Here is a 27,432-nt window from a genome sequence, read left to right on the forward strand (position 1 = left end):
CCAAGCATAAACTTTCTTCTGTTGGTAAAAGTATAAATTGATAAATCATCTTTGGAAGAGAATCTGATTGAACAGTAGGAATTATACCTTTGCATAACCTTTGATGGAGAGAATCTGAGAGTCTCTCCTACAGAATTAATCACATGAGGGTACAAGGATAAATGTCCAAGGATATCCCAGAAGTATTATTTGTAAAGGTAAAAACCTGGGGTTGGTTTGGCAAGAGTTCCTGTTCCTATTAGACTATAGAAAACTGCGGAGAGTACTGTTCCCATTCTTAAAACAACAAAAGACCAATTATCTATATAAGCACAACTTTTCTTGAACTATCACCACGAGCTGAGGTTGCAGAACAACTGACTAGAAACCTAAAGGAAGACAGGTGCTTCAAGGGAAAAACAGGAGGAGAGTACTCTCTTACCCAAGGCAGACAACAGACACTATACAATTTGGTAAAAAGAATGTAGGTAAAAATTTTAACAAAACGCTGAAGTCCAAGTTGGGGCTGGTGTGAGAATATAGAAGCCAGGGAAACTGCAAACACATGAGAAATTCATACCCATTCACAGGATCTTACTGGGTGCTCAAGAGAAAAACTGGGACAAGAGAAAGAGATTAGAGAAAGTTTCCTTCCTAGTACAAGCCCAAGGGGAGAGGAACAGCAACCTGCAGGAAAGGCACAAAGTCTCACCCAGATCGTTCTTTGTCTGCTCTAAGCAAGACTTAACGCATTAGGGGAAAGGCAGCAAACCTTGTTGCTATTAGGTCACATGAAAGTCCCATTGCACTTACAGATTAGGGAATGAAAATAGCAAAAAACAAAACAACAACAAAAAATCAGCTACCCTGGGGAAGGAGCAGGAATACACCTTGAGTCCTGACCATTAGATACCTCCCTTACTGGTGGGCAGGAGGGGGGACAGTGGAAAGTCCACACCCCTGAGACACAGAGGTCTTAACACCTGTCTAAGACTGAATCTGCACCAGAACATTAGAGAATGCTCCTCTGACCCCCAGACCCCTCTAAATTGCTAGCAAATGTCAAGTAACAACTAAGAGCACTTCTGGGAGTGAAACAAGACCAGGGAGAGACACTTTCTTGAGGCAAATGAAAGGAATATCTAAAGCTGAGGGTGGATCTGTTATTAAGAAAAATCCTCTGGCTACTATCCTAAGCACAAGGTATATTAAAGGAATTAGAAGTGTAGTCAGGGAAACAAGAGAACCAAAGCAGCTCAATTCTTGACTAGATTGATTCAAGTCCCCTCATTAAGTGTCTAGCAAAAGGAGAGCTGTGCTCATCTCCAAATGTAAATATCATTTATCTCAGTCTCTACTGTTTTATCTGACACCCACCTTTAAACAAAAATTATTAATTGCAGAAGGAAGCATGGAAAAATGACCCATAGTCAAGAGAAAAAGCAATCAATATGACCAGATTTAGATATGACACAGATATTGGAACTATCAGACAAGGAATTTAATTATGATTAATAAGTTGAAGGCTTGGGTGGAAAAGATGGATAACACTCATGAACAGATGGGAAATTTTAACAAAGAGGTGGACATTTTAGGAAAGGATTAAATGGAAATGCTAGAAATAAAGATTAATACTTTTGATGCATTAATCAGTAGACTCAATACAACTGAGAAACTGGTGAACCTTAAAACAGGTCAATTTAATTTACCCAAAATTAATCAGATTATGTGCCAATAACCTTTAAGTAACAACATAAGCATATTCAACTACATTTTTTCTCCCAATATACTTGGAAAAATTCTATTAAAAATATATAACAGTATGAATAAGCCTAACACTATATCTGGCACAAAGTAAGTACTCAACAATGTTTACTGAAGGAATTATTGCTGTTTGTTAATGAATAAATTTAAACAGTAATGAGAAAAGAAAGATAAAATGGGAAATCACTTACTATAATCTATGCTAAATTGAGCAACTCCAGAACCAGGATAGTAGGAACCCTTCTCCACAGTGACAAGACAATGCTTATTTTGTTTTTCTTGAATGATTTCCTTTACTCCTGAAGCTCCCTGATTCATCAAATTCCAGCCTCGAATACATCCATCTAGACGAGGGTTAATCTAACAATTTAAAATATAGATCAATGAAAGCATTTTAAACTTAAAAAAGACAGACTCATAAGTGAAGTGGCTTAATTGATTATGGATTTAGGTTTTCATTTAGAGGCAAAATTCTTTCTTTGATGACATTTTAAAGTATTTAAACTATTTTGAATTTTATCTAAATTTTTTTCAAGGTGTCCTTCAGATGGACAGTCTTTTTCAGTAAAAGTGAGCTTATGCCATCAGAGACCTCCACTGGGATCCTAATGATTTTTAACACCTCAAGCCCCACCTGCCTCTTCTGCATCATCCAGAACTAACTCTTCTGCTCTTGAGTTCTATATATGCTTCTAGCTGTGCCCCTGAGTTCTAAGCTGCTTTCTGTTTTTCTTTAACTGCATTTACAACTAGGTTTGTCTTGTCATCAGACACTAAGCCTCTTCAGTAACAAAATTGTTTGCATTCTTCAGCCTCACCAAAGCAACCAGCCACATTCAAGACATGCAGCCATTTCATAAATAGTTGATTCTTTTTGAATAATTTATTTTAATTTTAAAATGTCTTGATTTATCAATTTCAAAGGACAGGTATATTCACTCTGACATGAGTTAACTAATTCAGGTTTTATATCACAGAAATCTTTTAAAAGCTAAGGTAACTGAAAGATGGATACAAAATGGTCAATATTTAAGTTAAATCAGCAAGTGTAAAATTGGCAGACCCATGACTTCAAATGAAAAATTTTAAACTCTTCAAGGTCATTGATTAGTCTCCTTCATGAAACCTTTTCCATGGTAGTTAGTCAAATACCACATACAGAAAATCATCTGTTATATCTAACTTCAATTTATGACAGGCTGCAGTTATATTCCCACCAAAGATTTTTGTTTTTAAAACGTTCCACCTTATGTGCTATCCTTATCTCCCAAATTTTAGTCCTAAAACAGACCTAAGAAAGTTATTTGACAGGCTTCTACAAAATCATGTAATTTTGGACTCAAATATACGTATTTATATGTTTAATGGCTGAGTATGGACTATTATGATGTTAACGTTGAACTGATACTTGGAGAATTTTTGAAAATCTACTTCTCCATGAGTAATGCTGGGAATTTAAATGGGCTCAAAAACACTACATTCATTTTCTTATTTCCTTAATATAATTTCAAGGGTTGATAATGTTATTTTTCCATGTTCAATTCAAGTTTTCACAGTTGGTGTGTTCAACAAAATAACTTCATTTGACTCTCAGAAAAACACATTTTCAAATCTATTACAGATGAAGGAATTCATCCATGATGAATGATATAAGCTTGGATCGTTACCGGTCTAATGAGTGCATTCTCCACTTTCCGAGGTATTGCTGCAAAGTATACTTTGGTTTCTAGAAACCCATTGGTAGGCTTAAAAAGGCTTTCAGGTTTATTTATATTCATTACAGCTTCTTTAGCTATTTTTACACTAATACTCTGTTCTAATTCTTCCACGGAGACCTACAATTAAAAAGACAAAAATTATCAAACAACCAAATATTACTGCTTTTCATTTGAAACACCACGACTGAAAAATCCTGTTATTATTCCAGTATATAATTTTCCAAAGTAATCATTTTACTGTACTTATTAATTTGTTCCAATACATTTGAAATGTCACATTAGTATAAAGGTGATAAAAATGTATTTTAGTGTGTCAATTCTTGATCTAAAATTAAATCAACACCATATTTTAAAGTTTAAAAAGCAATATTTTTCTATTACATTTAAACACCCATTTATAATATATATCTTTCAACACCAGTGTGCCATAAAATTAACAGTTTAAAAAAGAAAGTGAGTCACTCTACAAAATCTTAGAAAACTTTTGTGCCCTTATTTTGCATTTGTCTGATAATATAAATAGGAAATCAATAAGGTAAATAAAATTTAAATATAAATTAAGAGAAGTTAGTACATTCAATATTCTGTTCATTATGCACAAATTATATTTTATTTCAAAATTCAAAAATAGTTGAGGTCATAAGAAAGCACAATACATTAAATTAAATTGGGTTTTTCCAATTTTGAAAGTAGTTTGGATTTCTAAAAAAGGTTGGAAGTAATGGTAACCAATAGTAAAAAAAAAAATCTTCCCTGGACTTCCCTGGTAGCCCAGTGGTAAAGAATCACCCTTCCAATGCAGGGAACAAGGGTTTGATCCCTGGTCGGGGAACAAAGATCACCACATAGTGCAGGGCAACTAAGCCCACACGCCACAACTATTGAGCTTGCAAGCCTCAGCAAGAGCCCATGGGCTCTGGAGCCTACGAGCCACAACTAGAGAGAGAAAACCCACGCGCTGCAACTAGCAAGAAGCCTGAGCACCGCAATGAAGAGACCACGCGCCTTAACAAAAAGATCCCACATGCCTCAACATAGATCCCTTGTGTCGCAAATAAGACCTGATGCAGACAAAAAAATAAGGAAAATAAATAAATAAAATCAATAAATATTTTTTTAAAATATCTTCCCACAAAGGCAATTTGAAGAACCATTGCTGCAATCTCATGTAAAACTGTAGGACTCAAAATGCAAACTCTTCGTTTACTTATCAATCAGGGAAGCCAAACAATAGGCATATTAAAGCACTACTACAGGAAGGAAAAAACTATGCTCTAAAGTAAATAAAATAAATTTGGTAACATTTACAGATTTAAAGTTGGTCAAGGCTCTGTCCTTAATATAACCAGTCACCATCATTTTATTCTAATGATTATTCCCTCCTTGAAAGATGTTCTTAACTTAGCCTCCAGGACCTCCGTCTGGCTTGCTTCTCCTCACACTCCTTCTCAGTCTTCTTTGCTGGATCCTCTTCTTCTCAACCTCTATAATAAGCCCCAGAGCTCATCCCTCTAGTCATGCAAATATTTTTAAAGGGGGCTTTACTGTCCTACTCTAGGGCAAATTTGGGGGTGGTGGGCACTTTTAGTTTTCACAGTAAGAGGTATGCTGACATTGCAAGATGCTAGACACACCCTGCAATATGCAGGATAGTCATGCAAAATAAATAATAAAATATCCAATATCCTACAAATTTTCTGAACATTCCTAGTAGATATTCATGTAGGGTATACTCATGCTTATAATTACCTGTGTTTGTGTGTAATATAAACACAAAATATCTGTTGCACCATTTCAACATTCACTGAATTTTTCAAGAATGTTATAATCTTGTAAACAAAGAATAGACTGATGTTTCTTTTGTTTGGATCTTTATCAAGATTTTCTCACCATTTTGGAAAATTACTATTACTAACGGCAATACCATTTATGCACTTATGGTTTTTGAGTTGCCAATACAACACCCCCCAGCATGTCTTCAGTTGTAGCTTTCATGTTATTCTATGTATAGGAGTAAGCTTTGACAAATATTATACTTGAACTTGAGCATTTACATATGGAAATATATATTATTATTTTTTAATTATTTTCTTTTTTATATAATAATTAGAGCATTATATTGGATGTGATAGAGTTTAAAACCACAGATTGACAATAAACAATCTCAGGGCCTTTAAAACCCTCTTTATGCTGAATACCAAAAAGTTTGTATCTACCTTAAACTGAAGGCTGGACCTTAAAAATATATACGGAATCTGACCACTTCTCACCACTCCCACTATCAACACTCCAGTCAAAGCTGCCATCTTCTCTCCACTGTGTTATTGCCATAGTCTCCTAACCCCACATCCTATTCTGTCCTTACTCTCTACTGTCTAGTTTCCACAAAGCCATTAGGTCCTAACCAGGATTATCTTTTAACATGCAAATTAGATTATGTCACTTCTCAAAATCATCTAAGTTAGCCTAAGACTCTGTACTTGCTGTTCATGTGACAGAATTATCTTCCCCCAAAAAGTTCTCCGGTCTTGTGTCCTCAAGTCTCATTCTAATGTAATCTCATCAGAGGTGGCTTTCCTGATTCCATATGCACACTCACCATCATCATTCTCTATTGCCTGGCCTTGCTTTTCTTTTTTTCTCATAGCATTAATCACTATCTGACATGTCTATTTGTTGATGCATTTGTGGTTTTCATCTCACCACCACAATGCAAGCTCCATTAGAGCAGGGACTTTGTTTTATTCGCTGTTGTATCCCCACCACCTAGAAGAAGGAATAGCACATAAAGTGCTCAATAAATATTTTGTTGAATAAATGAAATTATTATACAAATTATATATTTCCCACCAATATTAGGATTATACCCAACTATGAAATATAATAATCACTTACAAAGTAGCAATATTTATTCCTACAGGTTGTAGCCATTCTAATGACTTAATCATTACACATGCAATTTTTTTTACCTGAATTACAAAACAATTCTGTTATACGCTTTAATTCTAATTTCTTATTTTTAAAGTATTTTATTTAAAATTTGAAAATAATTTAATATTAGTGAAACAATTGCTATAAAGTGAATAGTCCAGTTTACAGATTAATTTAACTTAACCACTTTGTCATTAATTAAAATTAAAATACTTATATAAAGTATTTATTAATTTGAAATAATATCTGTGCTGCATAAATTTGTTTGAAACAGTATAATTCTTTAATAAATCATCAGGATTAAAAGGTAGTAAAACTATCATGCTCCCATACTATCTACTAAATATAAAAGCTATGGAGTGAAAAAAGAAATCCTATTTATTTCGGGGGGAGGTAAAATGCATAAATTGTTAAAATATTGAATTACAATTTAAAGAAAAACAGCCAGCACCAAGTTTATTACCAGAGTCAAGTTTTTCTCTGACTTGCTTATTGTTCTTAAACTTTATTTTTTATATAAGCTTGTATTCAGTTTATAGAGGGAGATTTTAATTTAAGTGTTTTAGTTAAAACATGGGCATATCATTAAATAATAGTTTCTTTTTAACAAGAATCATAAACATAGGAGACAAATAAATGAAACTGAACAGCTACCTTCCATCCATCCCGAATCCTGTCTTTAATAATATCACTCATGAACAGTTCTTTAATAAACACTACTTGCAACTCATGATAACTTCACAGATATTTACCTTCTTCTTTATACATATTATATCCTACCTAGAAATTTATCTAAATTCACCTTCAAACAGCTGATATCTTCAATTTGTATAAACTCATTAGAAAAAAATTCTGTTCACTCTCTTTTGCTGCAAAAGTGATTTTAGCAGTTTTAGATAGGTGATTTAGGGACGTTAGGCATGAAAATGTATTCTTCAGCACATTGGAGGTATAGCTGTATGCATCAAATATTCTAAATACAGATGTAGTAGGAAAGATGTAGTAACAAAGATACACTAATAAGCATCAGAAGTCAGAGAATTTTAGTGACTTCTCTGAAAGTTGCATTTGATCTTGTGAAGACACTATTCTTGTAAAGTTAGGGGCCCAAAATCCATGGCTGCAAAATGACAGACAGTCCCCTTTTTGGTGAACCATATCTGCACCCAACTGTTCTTTATTACCACCTTCCTGCAACATATTTCACATTATATTGTATTAGTTCATAATGCAGCATCAGCTACTAAACTGTGAGGTACTAACCTCAAGAGCAAGGACAAACTCCTGCTATAGTTTCAGCGCCTTGAACTCAGGGATGTAGCGCTTTAAACATGCTCACTAAAAGCTTATTGAGTATATGACTGCAAGAGTGGATAAATATAAGAATGAAATAATTTAGTGATGACTTTACATGGCTGCTCAACATGGACCTCTTGTCAGTTCCCACAGGCTTAGAAAGTGTCTGTTTGGGGCACAACACTCTTCTCTCCGCTGTTCTCTGCTGAAAGTAGCACTGATTTAATTGCAGAAAGGAATTCTCCCCTCTGTGGACTAACAGTAATCCCTTCTCCAAGTAATTCCTTCTCCAAGAAAAGTTCCATTTTAATACAGTAGATTAAAGTGCTGTTCTTGATTATTAAAATAAAGACTCACTTATAAGGATTATCTAAAAATGCTAGTTTCTAAGCACTCTAGTTGGTACCAGCTAGTGTATCCTGTTTGTACAAACTGATTATACCTACATGATAATATTTAAAATTAAATTAAATTTTTTATTTTGTTATTATGTGTATTTCTCTTTTACATTAAAAATACTGATGGCTATCCAGTGTAGTTGTCCTTGATCAGTGTTGTCTTTGAATAACCCCTGACCTATAGGAGCGATATCACTGTTCACCCAGTGATAGCCACTAAAAAAGGTAAAAAGTTAAAGACAGAGTAGTTGCCTTTAACAAAGCAAATAACTGAAAACAACTTCAGTTATGGGAAATCTGCAATATATTGAGAGATAATAACTTCTCAGGCTGTTTCAGGGATTTACAGCGTGTAGAATATACTTCACACAACATCAGATAAACCCCAAATTATTTTGCTTTGGTATCATTATTAAAAAAATGATCAATGATTTTATACAAATTGCATCAAAGTGGAAAGATTCTTTATGAATTCAGCAAAACGTACCATATTCCATAAACCATCATTAATAACTTTGCCTCCAGTTGTGATTTTGGCTGTATATTCATTCTTAAACTGAATTTCAATCTTTCCCTCACGAAGTGCAATCAGGAACCAAGAGGACTGATCAGAAGATTCTGCATACAGGATAACACCTTCTGAATCATATGTCCGGAAATCAAATTCAGCTGAAAATCTAAACAATGGACAAAGAGAGAGCCTTAATTGTAAGAAATATTGAAGACTATGTTATTCTTTTTTTTCTTGTACTGGCAAACAGCAATATGTTGAAAGAGTCAACTCTTTCTTTCCCTGGAAAAAATAAAAGAGAAAGGCAGGATTAAGCTGTTCTTGTATTATCTCTGGCTCCATGTGTGTTTAAAATCAAGTTATTATACTTTCTTGCTTATTTGTGGAATCTTTTTTCCCAATGAAAAGATGCTTTGATAATTTTTCATCTTTTGGCATTTGTTTTGAAGGCACTCTTTAAAATGCTGGAATACTCATGTACAAATATTAGGCATTTGTCTCTCTCGTGGAGCCTTTTATACACTATATAATCTGACATTAAGATTTCTTTTTTTTTTTTTTTTTTTGCTGTATCCATACGTGATTGGTAAAAGATGTTACAATTCCATGATTGAAGTTTATCCATCAAAAAGCATATTTTCCTATGATTTCATATATGTCAGGAAGGAATCACTCACAGAGATATACAAGGTAACATCTGGATGATTGCAAGCATAATTAAGACTTCATGTGTGGTAAAGGAAGGTAAAGTCAAAAACTTTTAAATGTGTCTGTTCATTTAATTTCAAAAGCTCTCCCAAACTCTAATTGCATAAATCACTATACTAGAGTACATGGAAGGAGAGCTTAAAAGATATAGTCATGTGTTTGGGACGATCTGAGCTCTGATAACACCTGTTGCTGTTAAGACTCTGCACATATATGTATGTAGCTACTACAGGGGAGGAAAAAATCTTAAGGATGTTGGACTAAAAAATAATATATATCAATTCAGTGCCCTCAGGATACTTTAATGAGAATTAGCATTAAAGTTTCCAAGGAACCAGCAAAGCAAAATGACTGAAAAAAGATAAACAGGGAATAGGAAAAATAGTTGTATAACTATTAGTCATCTGAGTTAAGTTAAAATAAAGGTAATTTAAGTAAAAAAATCAAGAATTCAGATAATTACTAAATAAGGCAAGAAAGAATCCCACACTCTTTCTTATTCCACATATAATAGTATAGTGATAGAGGCACCATTTGCAATAGGGCACAAATCTACCTCAAATGGAACAAAGAAAAAGTGATAAAATAAACTTTTTAGTCTTTAGAATTCCAAGGAAATATTATAAAGAGGTAAATGTGGAGTAAAGTATGTTGGGTAGATAACAATGTAGTAGGAATTTACAGAACTCAGATTATATTAAAAAGAACCATTTTGCTTCGAGTAGGGACTTCTATTCTCTTTCATATTCCTCACATTTTGCTGATGTGAAGCATATATTATCTTGCCAAAACCCGAATCTATGTACGCTCAGGATCTTATAGAAGTTCATCCTATTATGGAGATAATTTCCTTTTCTTTGTAAAATCATGTTAAACCAGTAATTCAAAGAGTCGTGTTCTGCACATTTTCTGTCTGGAGTACATCAGCATACTGATTCATTACACTGGGGAACAATTCAGTCTTTTTCAGAAGTATTGTAGAGTGAAAAAAAGTGAATCTGCTAACTTTGGGGTAGGGTAAGTATTTGATCATGGGAAACAGAGCTGAAGGAATTTGCAAAAAAAGAAAAAAGAAATAAAAAAGCATTAGCTCTTCTTTGTGTTCATTACACAGGTGGCAGCTTATAAAAATTCATCAAGCTTACATGTAAGATACATGTATATTTCTATGTGTATATATATATTTATAATACTTCAATAAAAAGTTTAAACTAAACAAATAATAAACAAATAAATACTGAAAGAAATAATTGATCCAATTTGATCCAATGTTACAGCCCAAGCATGTGTGAATTGTGAAAAATGAATACCTCTGAAAGTGCCTGAAGGTATGTAATAATGAACTCTTCTCTCTCATTCTCATTACTCTCATAGCAAGGAAAGGTTGTCTACAATCTATATCACTAGAAGATATTATTTGCTCTGAGATGTTAAAGGGGAAAACCACAACTTGGGGGAAACGAGAGTGTCAAAAGAGCACAATTATATCAGTGAATAAATTTCAATGTTCCTTAATGATAAAATTTCTATGGATTGAGTTGAATTATTTAATGAATAATCACTCATATATCTAATGAATTAAATTCTAAATATTCATGCTTATCTAATTAAAATATTTTAAAATTTGGACTCTATAATCAGTCTCAAATGTTTCCTTTCCATTATTCCAACAAAATTCTGAAATTTTTTTCCTAGTTCCAACAATGTATGGCTCTGAGAAAATTTTATAATTAAAGAGTCATGACTCAAAAATAGAAGTAACTACTCCCTCACGAAAGTCAACCTAACTACAGGAACGGCAGGTAAAGTACCCAGATAGTCAACTAAAATCATGCAATGCATTCCTTTAAAATACTACTTAAGCAATCTTATACAGTTTCCTTAATAATTATGAATATAACTATATTCTAAAAGCAGTATTTTGAATATTTCTCATTACTTAATTTTTAACAACATGTATAAAGAATGAAAATTTCACAAATACATTAAATCTACTTTCCCAGCTTCTTAGTAAATACGTATTCACTAGAAAAGGAAGAACTATGGGATAAAATGATCATTGGAGAAAATCAGCCTAGAACGACCCCAAATGATTCAAGCATGAAAATTACGTGTAAAGATAAAAATGAACTTTAGGGTACCTCATATCATCTGACTGATTATACACCTAACTTATCTGATTGTTAATAAAATTTCGTACATTTTAAACCTTTCAGTCACTTCTTATGTCCTGACCTGCTTATCTCTAGAAATTATCATTGACATTGGTACCTCACCTGGTGATTTCCGGCAAACGAAATTTTAAATACAAAACAACCCCTACAAACTGCTCTGCCAAGTAAAGCAATTCATAATTTTTGTCAAGGTTCAAAGGAAGACACACTGGAACAGCCTGGAGAAAAGGCAACAAAACAAACAAAAAAGCGTAGGTTACTGCTTGGTGTTTGTGTCAGGGTATCATCCTTTCTCTAGTTCCTAGTGTTCTTGTCAAATGTATCCTCTGTGATACACTAAAATAAATTAAGAACACCCATAGTGATAATAAAGCAATATCTTTTACTTCCTTGTATAGTCCATCAGTATAATCTCCAAAAATACACATGTTTTAAAGTCTTATTAAGCCAAAATTTTTCTGAGCAAAAATGTGCTATCTAGATAGTAAAGGGAATGCTGGAAAACCTGAATGGGTTAAATATAAAGTAAGATATCACTGTAATCTCCAAGGAATTCACCAAAAAAAAAAGTGATTTAGAGTCATCTGATGTAACATCAAGGTTTTTTCCTTCTAAGAGCAAAAACAAACATTAAAATGGAAAGGTTTTTAAGGGAGAAGTTCTTGGGCATACATACAGGGATATTCTGGGGGGAACTGTGTAAACAGCACTGTATTAAATCTAGGTCCAGAAATAATATCTCATTTCCTGTTAGAATTTCCATAAATCTATTCCAAGGTAGATGGTAATGTGTAACTACAACAAATACTGAAATAATAGAAAACCAAATTACAAAATAGACATGCACACAATACAGTCCAATGAAGTACTACCAAAGTTACTACGTATGCCAACTAGCTTACCTTACCTTTCTTTACCAAGTAGGTGGCATAACATGAAATGTTACATTTTTTGGACATACACAGCTTTCTCTGGGTAGCAGATATAGAGGTATGTGTAAATTCATGATTAAATCATTATTTAGTTTAGGGTTTTTTTTACTGTCTGCTTCATAAGCATTTGAAATTTCACTTTAACTTTTAAAAATTAAAAGAGATTCAAGAATTTGACTAAAGATCACTAACATGTGATCCTTATTTAGGAAAAAAAAAGAGCTTCAAATGTTGACCTATTTATTGCAATGGAAGAAGAACTAGAACCTACCCCCAACATTCAATTTCTGGATCAATTATGAATTGAATCTTAGTAACTAAAAGCAATTTTGAGAGATACAAATTAACAAAATTGACCTCTCTGAATTTCGATATACTTAAACCCCAGCTAAATCCTACTCTGACAAAGTTGTTTACACCTGAGATTTTATGAGCACTCTTGCAAGTACTAACATGCCTGCGGCATGATCAAACTTGTCAGAGTGCGATAAAGAAAAGCAGACACTGGAAAATGTTTTCTCTAAAGTTCTATGAAAGACTTTTTTCTCACAAAAAGGAGTATAAACCTCAGCTTTTCTTAGTTTCTTAAATAAACATACACTTTGCATTTTATAAATGTACAGGCTATACAGATGAGCACTCTCTGAACTGTGGCCCTGCAGCTTTTCTTTTTTTTAATCCAGTCACTAATTATCCACAATGTTTACCACTTACATGACCAAAATTAGTAAAATAGATTGTGACTCATAGCCTGCTTTGAACTATAGCAATTATAATAGACATCTGTATTCTCTTGATTTACCTCAACTATGTGGAAATAAGTACCTGGTTCTTTCATTTTAAAAAAGAGATGGGAAGGTTAGCCTTGCAAAATGTTACCTCACAACTCTTCTGATCTTGAGCAAGTTTGAATCCTTTCTTCCCATCACAGTAACAAGAGTAACCTCCAGGGTGATTGACACAAAGTTGAGCACATATGTTCTCAGAGCATTCGTCCACATCTGGGGTAAAAGAGAACATAAATTTTAATATCTCCTAAATGTTCAACCCCACAGAAGAAGGACTATGTTGATTTTAGTATGAGATAATCAATGATAATAAATCCTCAGTGAAAGAAATTCCTTTGACATCAAATCACATTTATACACTTGCCATTGAAATTTAAATGTTACAAGTGTAATTTCTATTTATTTATATACCTGACCAACAAATTTAATGAATAACTTTCAGTAATTAATAATTAATAAAGATATAACAATTATACTAATTTTATGATTTTGAAGAAAAAAAGACTGAGAGTCTCCAGGTAACTGTCACATCTGATCATATGAATTCCATTGACACTACTTCTTAACTCTTTGCTTTGAAGAAAAGAAAAGGAAGGGAAGGGAAGGGGAGAGGAGGGGAGGAGGAGGGAGGGGAGGATAGGAAGATAGGGAAGGGAAGGGAAGAAAAGATCCCTTTTAATTGAAGGTTAATGTAATTGGAGATTAAATGATCATATCAAGAAAATTTCACTTTCCATAATGCAATGATTACTGGTGACAATAAATTTAAGGGCATATATTTATTTCTTATGTAAAAAAACAAAAAAGCAAAAAACAAAAAACCTCACTGTGCTATTACCTCCCATACTGTGAAATCTTCTATATGGTCCCTGTTCCTACTCCATATTTTAAGAAAATCATTCTTGAAAAGCTGTAATAAGATGCTTCAGCTAAAGTACACTTCAGAACTACCTGTGATCCTTGACCGTTTTGATGAATACACCCTGTGATCTTTGAAAATTCCCAAACTCAAATACTATTATAGCATATAAGTTCTCCCTTAAAATGCCTTAAAATAGACCCCCCAAATTAGTGAACCCTCAGTACCATAAAAATTGAATAGTATAACTAGAGTAATAAAGTATTATATATTTATATATAAATATATTTATATTTTCACATTTATATCTTTTTAAAAAAATCTGTCATTCGTTGACTATAACTACAATATTGATGATGAAGTTGGCTAATAATAAGTCTGCAAATGCTTAGGGCTTACTACAGTAATTTCCACCTGGAGTGGTGGGAGAGTAGAAATGGTGGGTTGGGGGGATATTTTTCAGTGAGTGCATAAGGATATAACACATCAAAATCTCAAAAGGAGTACAAATAGTTGAAAAAAAAACTATTCTAAGATTATTATCAATTTAGGCAAATTCATAGAGACAGAAGTAAGTTGGAGGTTATCAGGGGCTGGGAAAGGGAGGAGGGGGGATTTATTGCTTAACAGTTACAGAGTTCTGTTTGGAAAAGTTTGGGAACAGATATGGTAATGGCTGCATAACTGTGTGAATGTAATTAATGCCCCTGAATTGTACACTTAAAAATGGTTAAAGGGCACATCTTATATATATATTTTGCCACAATAGAAAAATTACTGATTGGATTAGTTTTAGTCATGGTATTAAATTCATTCTGAAATTTTAAAAAATTCAAAGGAGGATATGAGATAATTTATATATATCTATGCTTTTTAAAAAAATCTCTCTAACACAGTGGTCCCCAACCTTTTTGGCACCAGGGACCGGTTTCGTGGAAGACAATTTTTCCACGGACGGTGGTGGGGGGTTGGTTCAGGAGGTAATGTGAGTGATGGGGGGCGATGGGGAGCAGCAGATGGAGCTTCGCTTGCTCGCCCGCCGCCCACCTCCTGCTCTGTGGCCTGGTTCCTAACAGGTCGTGGACCGGTGTAGGCCCGGCCGTTGGGGACCCCTGCTCTAACACATCTAAGCTACCTGAGGCACACAGGGCAGCACCACTGAAGCCAAATGAAGTAATCATAAGCTCCAAGGGGCTCTCCCAAAACCACAGGCACTGACATTACTAATCAGTACTTCTCAAGGTTTTAGAGCTTGGTTATCATTTGGTTATGAAGAGATTTTCTTTTACATGTATTTAATTATAATAGAACTAGGTCATTTACTATTTTACAATAAAAGGCACACTGATATATGCACAGAAAATCATTGAAAAGCTTGGTATAAAACTGAAGATTTCTAAACACCCTTGTAACACCCACGTGATTTTTAAATTTGCCTTTCTTTTTGTGCGTGTGTTTTTCCTTCGAGCTTGAAGTTCTTTTTATCTTTGAATATTATAAAATGTTTTTCCCTGGTGGCGCAGTGGTTAAGAATCCGCCTGCCAATGTAGGGGACACGGGTTCGATCCCTGGTCCGGGAAGATCCCACAAGCCGGAGCAACTAAGCCCGTGCACCCCAAGTACCGAGCCTGCGTTCTAGAGCCTGCGAGCCACAACTACTGAAGCCCGCGCGCCTAGAGCCCGTGCTCCGCAACAAGAGAAGCCACCGCAATGAGAAGCCTGCGCACCGCAATGAAGAGTAGCCCCCACTCACTACAACTAGAGAAAGCCCGTGCACAGCAACGAAGACACAACGCAGCCAAAAGTAAATAAATAAATGAATAATTTTAAAAATGTGTTCTTTTGCTCATATATGGGAGGTCTCCAATTCATATACAGCTTAGCGGGCCAATCAGATTGCATACTACTAAAGAACCAATGCTTCTCATATCAAATCAGGGTGCAAACACCCTCTTCACCATCAATGACACCACCAGAACTTTACCTTCACAAGACTTTGATATGGGATTGTATCTGTAGCCTTCAGTGCATTCACATTCAAAGTCTCCTGGGATGTTCTTGCACACAGCTGTGCCACAAATGCTTGGCTTCACAGAGCATTCATCCACATCTATAAATGAAACCAGTATATTAAAAAACATTTTTCCCATACCAGAAGATACTAGCAAAGACCCCCTGATTTGTGTTTCCTGGATCTAGTTTAATATATCTAATGAGACAACAAAGTGGTCTGGGAATAACAAAATATTAAATCTATCATCATATATTAGTTCACTAAATATGATTTCTTTATACAAATACATAGGGAATTTGACTAATGGTTGCTATTTCCTTTGTAGTCACGTAAAAGAAAAAAAGCGCTATTTTTTCTTGTCTACCAGGATACAGTATGAAAATAAATGGGAGACTCATCATATTCTTAATATGTATTCTTACATACATGTTTCTGAAATATGGTCTTAACAGCATATTTACTCTGTATTATCACAAATATAAAAAATAAAAATGAGATGGCTCATCAGTCTTACACCTTTCCTCTGGAAATGGACAATAGCTAAATCTGCATACTATTATTGTGGCTTAAAGTATTCAAGAGTGATTCAAATTTAAAATGGGATTGGGTAAGGTGTTAAAGTATTTATAAAGTGCAGCTAATTCAGCGTAAATGTTAGTGTTAAATTACTATTCCAGAAATTTCAGGTGTGTTTATTATATTACATAGTAGAATAGGAGACGAAGTATTGATTGCAACTAGTTACTGAATAAGCACCTGTGAGAAAAACAAAACAAGTGACAGAAATAGTTCAATAGAGATGTAATTATTAGTGAACTCTTCTCATTTGCACTCTCTGAGGAAAGGCAAGCTCAGAATGAAAAATATATTTTCTACTCTAAAAAGTTGATATTAATAGTTTAATTTTTCCACAGACTAATAGCCAAATTTTCAGACATTTCTCTATTTAAAATGACCTGCACAAAAATAAATGAATCAATCCCTTGTGGTAAGGGAATTTTTCTGTATGTTGATTGTATTGGTGACAATATCCTGGGTGTTATAAGGTACTATAGTTTTGTAAGATTTTACTATCGGGAGAAATTGGGTAAAGGGTACATGGGATCTCTTTTTATTATTTCTTACAACTGCATGTGAATCTACAATTACTTCAAAAAATACTTACTTTTCTAAAAAGAGCTATAAAATCCATATTTTCTACAGAAAGTAAAAACATATGACTAAATTTATTTGGTTTGAGGCATATTACAAGGACTCATTTAAATCATATGAGTGTCGGTTATAGCACGTACATTTTATGACTCTACACTGACATCTAATGTCTGATGAAAAGTTTTATTCTTGCATTTTTGCACATTTACTGGCAGCTTAATCCCAGCCATATCCACATTTTAGCAAAGGCCCTATTGTAACAGTTGTATACATATTCTTCTTCTAGGTCTGTACTTTATTACTTAGGTATCATGGATAAAAGACTATGTAAATAAAGAATACAAGAACATATGTTCTGATCATCAGAGACACTCATTTATAAGAGAACTTTTTGTTAAGGTGTATTAATTCAATGGATAAGGATTAAATTCCTATCAATTAAAAATATAAATTCTTTAGCAGTATAGACTATTCAAGTATTTAGATGTAGAAGTTTTAATGGGTATTATTTGCTTGTGGAATGCATATGGTATCCCTTCATTATAATGGTTTTCTATAACTGGTGTTTTAATGATATTGATATTCTAAATCTCTAACCTCAAACACCTTCAAATAGGCAAACAAGAAAGATATATAATCTGAAATTGGATAACTGCTCATAATAAATCGTTAGCTTATACAGTTCACCTTAGAGTCACTTAATTGCACTTTAAATGATATTATAGTAAACTATGCTAGACTAAACACTACAATGCAGTGAGGGACAGCCAATTGAATATGAATTCAATTTAAGGATTTACCAAAGCAGATATGAATAGAGTTGAAAAAGAAAACTTTACATTTTAACTTACTAAATTTTTTTACTTCATACAAAAAGAGGAGAAGTGGGGGGAGAAAGAAAAAGAGAGGGGGGAGAAGGAGGAAGACAGGGAGAGAGGGAAGAAGGAAGAAAAGGAAGGAAAGAAAGGAAGGGAAGGAGGAAAGGAGAGAAGAAAGAATAACTTGCTCCCATTTTCTAAAGGCAAAATTTAACTCCAGGCTGGAGAATTTCATTTTTAGTCACCCACGTACCTAGCACTTATATTTGAAGATTTAGTAAAGGTAGTTAAAGCAGTCTAATGGAAAAGACATTATGCAGAAAAAAGAAAGGTAAAATTTGGGGGAAAGAGAAGCATAATTTAAAAAAAAAAGAAATACACTAGTTAAATGACTTAAAAAGCTAAACTAACTGACTGGAATTATTTAAGTCTGAAATTAAAAAAAAAAACAAAGTTATGACCAGTGATGTGATCTTAGATGTATAAAGAGAAGGAAAACCAGAGTTTCATCTTTTTCAAAACCACAACAGGAAATGAGGTGCAAGATGAAGGGTTTATATTGGAAATTAGAAAGGTATTTCTGACAAGAAAATATAAAATACAGTGAAAGAAGTTATTAAGGATTGTGGTGATTTATTTGTAAACTGTTTATCTTATTGGAATAAAGGATATACTATTATAGTGTCTGGAAGAAAACGGATAAACAACGATTTCGCAAAGACTGTAGTATGCAAGGACTTGCACTAAAACTTCATTTTATTACCATATAATGAAATTCTTCATTAAAACACGTGCATATACACACATGCACACACAATAAGAAGACAACAAAATACTCTGTGAATAAAAAAATACTCTATAAACAATAAACCAAAGGCAGTCCCATAGTATCACAAGGTTTCAAGGTAGATAATAATGTATACTTATTACAAGCACTTACCACCTAAGAGTTTTCCAAGAATTTCCTGGGGAAATTCCTCTAACTGAATTTTGCTCTCACATAGTATATACCTTTTTAGTCTACCTTCTTACTCTTACCTCTGCAGTCCTTTTTATTTGAAAGCATAACAAAACCACTTTTACAGGAACAGTGGTAACTTCCAGGTGTATTATCACAAATCTGGTTACAACCTCCATTTACATTTGAAGGATCTTTGCATTCATTTATATCTAAAAAGGAGGAAATAAATTACTTTTAAAGTAATAAAACCTTCAGAGAACTTTTCAGGAGGCCAATCCAGATGAGTCAGCTGGGTTTATTATACATACCAAATTCACACTTCTCTCCTTGCCAACCTGATTTACAAATGCAAGTGAATGTAGCTTGGCCATCTTTGCAGGTCATATATCCATCTTCATTGCATGGCAGAGGATTACACTGGTCTGAAATGGCTGAAGGAAATATATATCTATTTAATTTTTACCACATGCCATGGTAAAATAGAATTATATGCCCTTTAATAGAATCCTGTGCACAAGGCCTATGGTCAATGGAAAAAAATTACAACTCATTCCTTCAAATACTTTTTCATTAAGAAAAGTGGATCCATTAGACAAATCTTCATAATTATTTTGCAAAAGGGAACTACTTTTATATTTGCAAATATATACAGTACTTTGTAACTGTAATTTAATATTCTTTTCATATATTACCTTATTTGATCCTTAAAACAATTCCATGAGGTAGGCAGAACAATAAAACTACTCAATATCAATAGAAATAGTGTAGTATCAATAGAAAAATTTGGAACTTCCAAATTGGGCTAAGATAGAATAACAGGGACCAGATTTATTCTCCTGCTTTAAATAAATAGAATTCTAGTCAAATGGTTTTCAGACATTGGGCAACAGGTAGCAGAATACTGTGATTCCTAAGGAGGGATATTTTCTTCATAAAATGTCACAGCACTTTATCACTATCTTAAATGATATGCCTATTTGTGTCTTGACTTATTTGTGGTCACTCTCACCTCACTAGACACTGCAACGGTCCCTGGCTCCTGCATGCTTCCACACCTGTTTCTCCAGCCTTCCTAGCTGATCTGCAAGTTCCTTCCATCCTTCCTTTACATTCTCCTTTGCTTATGTTAGCAAAGCAAACTGTTAACTTGCAAAAAAAAATTTTTTTAATCTAATTAAAACCTAATTATTGAACTTTTCAAAAAAGTCCTCATAAAATCAAATTTTCTGAAAATTAGGTATTAGTTAAAATGACAGAAAACAGGTTAATCAGGAAATTATCAAATTATTTTTCTGTCCTTTGATAAATTAAAAAAATAAAGTATGAATTAAATATACACATTTAGGCAAACTGTTTTACTTGCGTAGTTACAACTAATTTTGAATTATAGAAAATGCACATGAATGAATATCTCAATAATGCCAATGCTGCATGTAAAATATTCACTGGACAAACATCCCAATTTACATGTTGCAATTTCACCTTTTTCTCTCTGACTCTAAGTCAGGAAATTGATAAACTAGAGACAAATAATCTATGAGAATTATCACTAGGCCTTATGTGAACTTCAGGGGGAAAAGGCTAATTTGATATCACAAGATTTTCCACATTTATATCGTTGATGCCAAAAGTCAGAAAAATAAATGTGGTTCCACTTTGACCTATTAATCAACTGTAACATTTGGTCATAAGTACATGATTATGCAACGACAGCCAAATTAAAGCTCTTGGGAATAAAATTCTGAAGTCAATGACCTAAAGCTTGGCAAACAAGGAACACTTCAATTTAAACATTAGGTGGAAAATTCATTTTAAGTAAAACAGCAGCATTTACATCTAAAAAACATTCCTCCAGGGAGTTCCCTGGCGGTCCAGTGGTTAGGACTCAGCGCTTTCACTGCTGTGGCCCAAGTTCAATCCCTAGTGGGGAAACTAAGATCCCACAAGCCACACGATGTGGTCAAAAAAGAAAAAAATTCATCTTTCATGTACATTGCTGTACACATACATACATATATGTATGATACTTCAATAAAAAGTTTAAACTAAATAAATAATAAACAAATAAATAAACACTGAAAGAAATAATTATTTGGCTAATTTGATCCAGTGTTAGAGCCATGTGGCATGGCCAAAAAAATAAAAAAAATAAAAAACATTCCTTCAAATGCATTTTGAGAATACCTCCTTGCTGGGCCTTCCAGCCCTTCAAGGGCTCATTTGTTGATTTTTAAACATTAGTTATATTTATATGGGGGTACTTTACTTGCAGGTTTTTGTTTTGTTTTGTTTTTTAAACTGATGGTAGAGGTGTTTACCATTGACACAGCTCCTTAGGTCAGGGTAAGCATTAGTTGACAGACGAGCAGTAGTGAATAATCCAGCTCTGAAGGAGCCAAGACAACCTGTAAATACAAACAAGTGTAATCTTAGAGCAGACACACTTACTTGATCTGAAATCATGGTAGAAATTATCCAAAGTGGTAGAATATTTATGCTTCTGTAGATTTACATGATTCAGCATTCAAAATGTCAATCCTAAATGTTTCCATCCACCTTTTTGAAAAATTAAAAATCTACAAGCAAGATTGCAATAAACACAGAATCATGAAAAATAGATTTATAGAGGCTTCTCTTTGGAAAAGAACCTTAAAGCCAGAAGTGAAAAATATCTTGAATTAGCAGGGAAATTTATTGCCACATAAATCTATGTTCTTAATTCTGTAGCAGAGACCTAAAGTCACCCTCAAGTCTATAGACCAGAGCCTAATTTAGAAACTGTCTATAATTAAGTTAGTAGAATAAGTCAGTGTTTCTGGTTGCTGTAGGCAACTTCCAATTCTTCCAATGTTGCATAGAGACTAACAAAATAATATTTGTATAATGCCTCAGTATTACAAAGCAGGTTTACTTTATTCATTTTATTTCTTACTAGAACTCTGTGAAATTAGATATAGCAATCTGGCAGAAATAACAGCTGAAATAATAGAGATAAAATACGTACAGACTTTAAATTAACCAGGGGTCATTTAGTGCAAACAACATAACATTTCTTAATAGCCACTGAAGACATTATACGTATCAGTTCATTGGACAGATAGTCACCAACTCAACTAAAAAGGTGGTGTTTTGGTTATCTTTTGCTGAGTAACAAACAACTCCCAAAATTAGTGGCTTAAAATAATCATTCTATTTTGCTCATGATCTGTGGATCAAATATTTAGAAAGGATTTAGTTAAGCTGTTTGTCTCTGCTGCACATGGGATCAGCCAGGGTGGCTGGGTCTGGAAGATCCACCTCCTGGATGGCTTTTCACTCATATGTCTGACAGCTCAGGTTCCTTAGCACCTCTATCTCCAGACGGTATGCCATGCTTCAGGGCTTCTCCATGTGGTTGAGTTTCCCTGAGTATGCAGTCCTAAAGTGGCACTGCTTTCATGGTACCTAGCTTGCAAGAGGAAGAAGGCGGAAGCTGCCAGGCCAGTTAAGAGGCATTGTATCACTTGCACCATAGTCTACTGATCAAAGCAGTCTCCGGGTCCACCCAGATTTGGAGGAGGGAGAAAAGGATAGATTCCACATAGTGATGGGGAAGTGGCAAGATGACATTGCAGAAGAGTATGTGAGATGGGAGATATTTTTGCAGCCACCTTTGGAGAATGCAGTTTATCACAGATGGGTTTAAAGGCTCATTTGAAGTCAGTATGTGTATTCCTTTCCGATTGCTTTTGTGACAAATCAACACAATCTTAGTGGCCTAAAATAACACAGATTTATTCTCTTACAGTTACAGGGATCAGAGGTCTAAAATTAAGTTGTTGTTAGGGCTGCATTCCTTCTAGAACTCCAAGGGAGAATCTATTTCCTCAGTTTTTTCAGCTTCTACAAGCCACCTGCATTCCTTGGCTCATGGCCCCATCCTCATATCACTCTCAACTCTTGCTTCATTGTCATATATCCTACTACAAACTCTGACCTCCTGCCTCTCTCGTTTAAGAACATTTGTGACTACACTGGAACCACCCAGATAATACAGAATAATGTCTCCAACTCAAGATCCTTAACTTAATCTTCAAAGACAACATTTAAGGTAACATTAGAGGTTCTGAGGACAGGACATGAACATCTTTAGGGGGTCATTATTTAGCCTACCAAAGTAGGTTATAATATTTTCCCATAGAAACAATACTTTACATCATCGTGGTCTTTCTGGAGGCCCAGTGAGACCTAGGCAATCTTAAGTCTTGAGTATTCTTTCTCTGAATTCATTTGTCCCTCCTCTTGAATCACCCACTCCCAGAATTATCTTATTCTAGTGTGAACATTCCATTAGGATTCTCATTTGTAAGAAAGCCTCATTTTGCACTTCTGGACAAATCTGACAGCTAAAATTTGAAACCCGGAAGCTAGAGGTTCAGGTGAAATGACTTCATATGGTGATTAGGACCCCAGGCCAGACTACAAAGTAGGTTTAACCCATAAGGCTCCTTATATATGAGTCCATACTAATATATGTGATAATGTTTTTTTGGAAACCTGCATTTAGAATTACAGTGGGAAGAGTAAGTTTCATGGCTACTCCAAAGCAGTGCAATCCCAATCCCTTACCTTCCCACTTCTCCTTCTTGCTGCCCAACAGGAATGGAGGAAGTTGTAGAGAATGAGTAGGAAGGTGAGAGTTGGAGAGAGATTGCCTTAGATTTTGTAGCCTGAAGCAGAAGCTCTCCTAAGAAACGGTATTAGACATAGAAACTCGGGCCATCAGGGAGGAAAGCCTAAGAAAGAGGCACTTTCAGAAGAGGTTCCAGTGGTCAGGACAGAACATCCTAGAAAGAAATCTTGGTTCTAGACTACAAGAGTTCCTATATCCATATTATTATATGATCATATTCTGTAACTTTTTATGATTATATTTTACTTTATAATCTCTATTTTATGATTATAAATCCAATCTATGTTGGGTTTATAGTATTTTCCCCTTTTGTCCTATACTTTTTGTTTTGGCATTTCTTCTTTCCCTTTTTTTCTTTTTCCTTGATTATTCTTGCCAGAGGTCGGTCTAACTTACTTTCCTTACTTTACCTTTTCAAAGAATGAGGTTTTCTTTTGTTAATCTTCTCTTTTGTTTTCCATTTAACTTATTTCTACCTCTACTTTTGTTATTTCCTTATTTTTTGTTACTCAGGGCTTGCCCTGTTGTACTTTTAAAAATTCACTTGATTTGAACGCTTAGGTTCTTTTTTAATTATCCAATCTGTCCTCTTACTGCTGTCTCAGCAGTCAGAACCCCAGGTCCCCATACTAGGTCAAACAGCCTTCAGTCTATCCATGGGTTTTTCACATTTCTTGTTGTTTTCATTTTATTTTGTTATTATTAGTGCCTGGAATGCTATTGTTTCTCTTGAGATGATTTTAAGAGAAGTCAGCAGTCTGAGCTAATCCACCAATTTGGCAAGAACTAGAAACTAAAAACTATTTCTGATGTTTACATTTTGGCTCAGAATTTAGCATTCTTTCCAAGAAGTTCTTCTCCCATTAATTTAATCATCCATTCTATTGGGTGATATTTTAAAGGCCAACATAGATGGCAGAGTTTATTCCATTTTCTAAGGAAAAGAACACAACTTAAAAACTTATCTTTATATAATGAAATGCAGAGTATTTCTGCCCAAATTCCATGTTTCCACTGCAGTACATGGATAGATGAGTGTGATTTCTGAACACTTACAACTCTAAATCCAAACACTGCCAAAAAGTATGGGTTAGTATTAGTGGTCTAATTTCTTGGGTGACCTTACCTCACTGTAAGGAGCTCCCAGCATGAGCTGTGGTAATTAGTAAAATTACTGTTAGGTTTACCAGAGACAAAATTATAAAGGTTCCCCCCACCCCCCAATTAGGACCATTGGCCTACAGAATATACACATCAAAAGACAGAAAGACTTAACTTAGAGTATTTCTTTTCTGTTTTCAACAGTGGAATTCATCACATATGCTTGTAACTAAAGACCAAAATATAAAATATGAATCAAAAAATATATCATAATAAAAAGTATATTTTGGGGGACTTCCCTAGTGGCACAGTGGTTAAGAATCTGCCTGCCAATGCAGGGGACCCGGGTTAAATTCCTAGTCTGGGAAGATCCCACATGCCGCAGAGCAACTAAGCTCGTGTGCCACAACTACTGAGCCTGCGCTCTAGAGCCAGCGAGCCGCAACTACTGAGCCTGCGAGCCACAACTACTGAAGCCCATGTGCCTAGTGCCCATGCTCTGCAACAAGAGAAGCCACTGCCATGAGAAGCCCGCACACCGCAATGAAGAGTAGCCCCCACTCACTGCAACTAGAGAAAGCCCGTGTGCAACGATGAAGACCCAACACAACCAAAAATGAATAAATAAAATAAATAAATATTTTTAAAAGTATATTTTTTGTTTCATTATATAAGTCAATTAATAATAATACTTTACATCTGAAGAAAGTCTGACATAAAAAAATCTATCTACATACATATACTTATTTGATATTCCCAACAGCTCTGAAGTTAGAAAATATAGTTACAGTGTAACTTAAATACAGAACCTGAGGAGTTAAATAAGTTTCCTAAACCGACACAGTAGAAATTTTTATGTCTGAGACTAGAGTCCACATCATATTATTATTATTATTATTTTTTAGGACTTGGCTTTTCTATCATGCTTCCAAATAAGACAGGCAAATAAAAGAGAAAGTTGGGTAGGAACAGAGGCAGTTGAGAGGAATGGAAGGAAAAAAAGGAAAAGATTTTATCTAACTTTTCCAAAACACATAATGTTGTATTAAAATGTTATTTATGTTTATCCAAATATACTCTGTGATCAAAGGTACGTTATCTTCCAGGGGCTTCCCTGGTGGCGCAGTGGTTGGGAGTCTGCCTGCCAATGCAGGGGACACGGGTTCGAGCCCTGGTCTGGGAAGATCCCACATGCCGCGGAGCAACTAGGCCCCTGAGCCACAACTACTGAGCCTGCGCGTCTGGAGCCTGTGCTCCGCAACAAGAGAGGCCGGGATAGTGAGAGGCCCGCGCACCGCAATGAAGAGTGGTCCCCGCTCGCCGCAACTGGAGAAAGCCCTCGCACAGAAACGAAGACCCAACACAGCCAAAAATAGATAAATAAATAAATAAATAAGTGAAATTCTTTACAAAAAAAAAAAAAGAAAGAAACAAGCCTATACCTCAATATCACATTGTTATTAAAAAACAAAAATATAGGCAAAAAACCTGGCATTCCCATTGTTATAAAAAAAAAAAAAAAAAAAAAGGTACGTTATCTTCCAGAGTGTTGATGCCTGCAGAAACACAGCCTCATTACATGGACCTAAGAAACAAGGATTAATACTATATTTTTAATGTAAGCTTATAATTTTTAACAGTCAAATATTGTCTACTTTAATCACAAAATATTTAAATTCCTACCTAAAATGGAGAGACTGAAATAGTCCTGATGGTCTATCTTTTCTTGACTTTAAGAGTATAAACCTTTAATTTTTGCTTTAGAAAGTAAGGAGTCAAAGCATAACTTTACAAAGAAGAAATGTTTTTCATGGATGTATATCTCAGATATGACAGCTAAAGTTTTTAGAAAATCTTGTTGAATTTTCATATCTAAAGTCATAAATAATACCACTACACAATTTTTATAGTATCCTCTTTCCAAATTTGAATGAAACTGCTTAAGTCTGTTATTAGCAGCTAGAAAAGGGAAGGTAAGAAGAGAAAAGAAAATGGGACTAGAGGAGAAGTTAAGGGGAAAAAATGAAGAGAACTAGCATGACATATTTTACTAAGTGCTTTGAAAACATTGCCTCATTTTATTTCTTGCTAGAAACTTATTAGGTAAATTGTTACTATCCATTTGACAAATTGGAAAACTATAGCTCATAGAGGTTAAGTAATTTTAAGATCTTGCGGGAGATAAATGTTCGATTGGAATTAATAAAAAGAAATTATAATAAGTCAACTGGAAAACACCCAGCAGCCCAAGAACAGAAACGGGTCATGCTATGGAGTTCTAAAGAGAGATACCACTGAACCAATGTCCTGCAGTTGATGAGAGGGTGAAATGAGAGGCAGTGTATTACAGCTGGGTCTCCTTGACTCCGGATGTGCCACAAAAATAAGATTCACACCATCGTGGACACTCAAAAAAGGGAAGAGTAACCACTTCAGGAACTATGAAAAAGAGCACTTGGTTCAGAAAGGGTCTTCTCCCAATGATGTTGGGCTCTTATCTTGTTAATTGTCCTGAAGGGTAAATGGAAGTACATACCATCAATTCAATGTAAGGCTACCTAGGAAAGGGGGAAAGGTATATATAGTCTCCTATCTACAGATGGTCTCTGGAATCTCTGCATGGGTATTCAGAAGTAAAACAAAAACAAAGTGTAAT

At 34.5% G+C, this 27,432-nt stretch overlaps 1 protein-coding gene and 1 pseudogene across 2 annotated transcripts in view; both read right to left on the minus strand.

Moving 5' to 3' along the window:
• Positions 1-27,432, minus strand: part of LOC309628808 (ras-related protein Rab-28 pseudogene) — a 457,231-nt pseudogene that overhangs the window by 243,056 nt on the left and 186,743 nt on the right. The window lies entirely within an intron of this gene.
• Positions 1-27,432, minus strand: part of PROS1 (protein S) — a 63,209-nt gene that overhangs the window by 7,870 nt on the left and 27,907 nt on the right. The window contains exons 4-12 of the mRNA XM_082392102.1: positions 21,322-21,408; positions 19,312-19,434; positions 19,081-19,212; positions 16,043-16,168; positions 13,291-13,412; positions 11,582-11,697; positions 8,574-8,763; positions 3,411-3,578; positions 1,935-2,103 (exon numbers count right to left, since the gene is read on the minus strand). Coding sequence (XP_082248228.1) covers positions 1,935-2,103; positions 3,411-3,578; positions 8,574-8,763; positions 11,582-11,697; positions 13,291-13,412; positions 16,043-16,168; positions 19,081-19,212; positions 19,312-19,434; positions 21,322-21,408 — 1,233 coding nt within the window. The remainder of the gene's footprint in view (positions 1-1,934; positions 2,104-3,410; positions 3,579-8,573; positions 8,764-11,581; positions 11,698-13,290; positions 13,413-16,042; positions 16,169-19,080; positions 19,213-19,311; positions 19,435-21,321; positions 21,409-27,432) is intronic.

The sequence above is a fragment of the Balaenoptera borealis genome (genome assembly GCF_965194805.1).
Source record: "Balaenoptera borealis genome assembly, chromosome: 5".
Taxonomy (NCBI): Eukaryota; Metazoa; Chordata; class Mammalia; order Artiodactyla; family Balaenopteridae; genus Balaenoptera; species Balaenoptera borealis.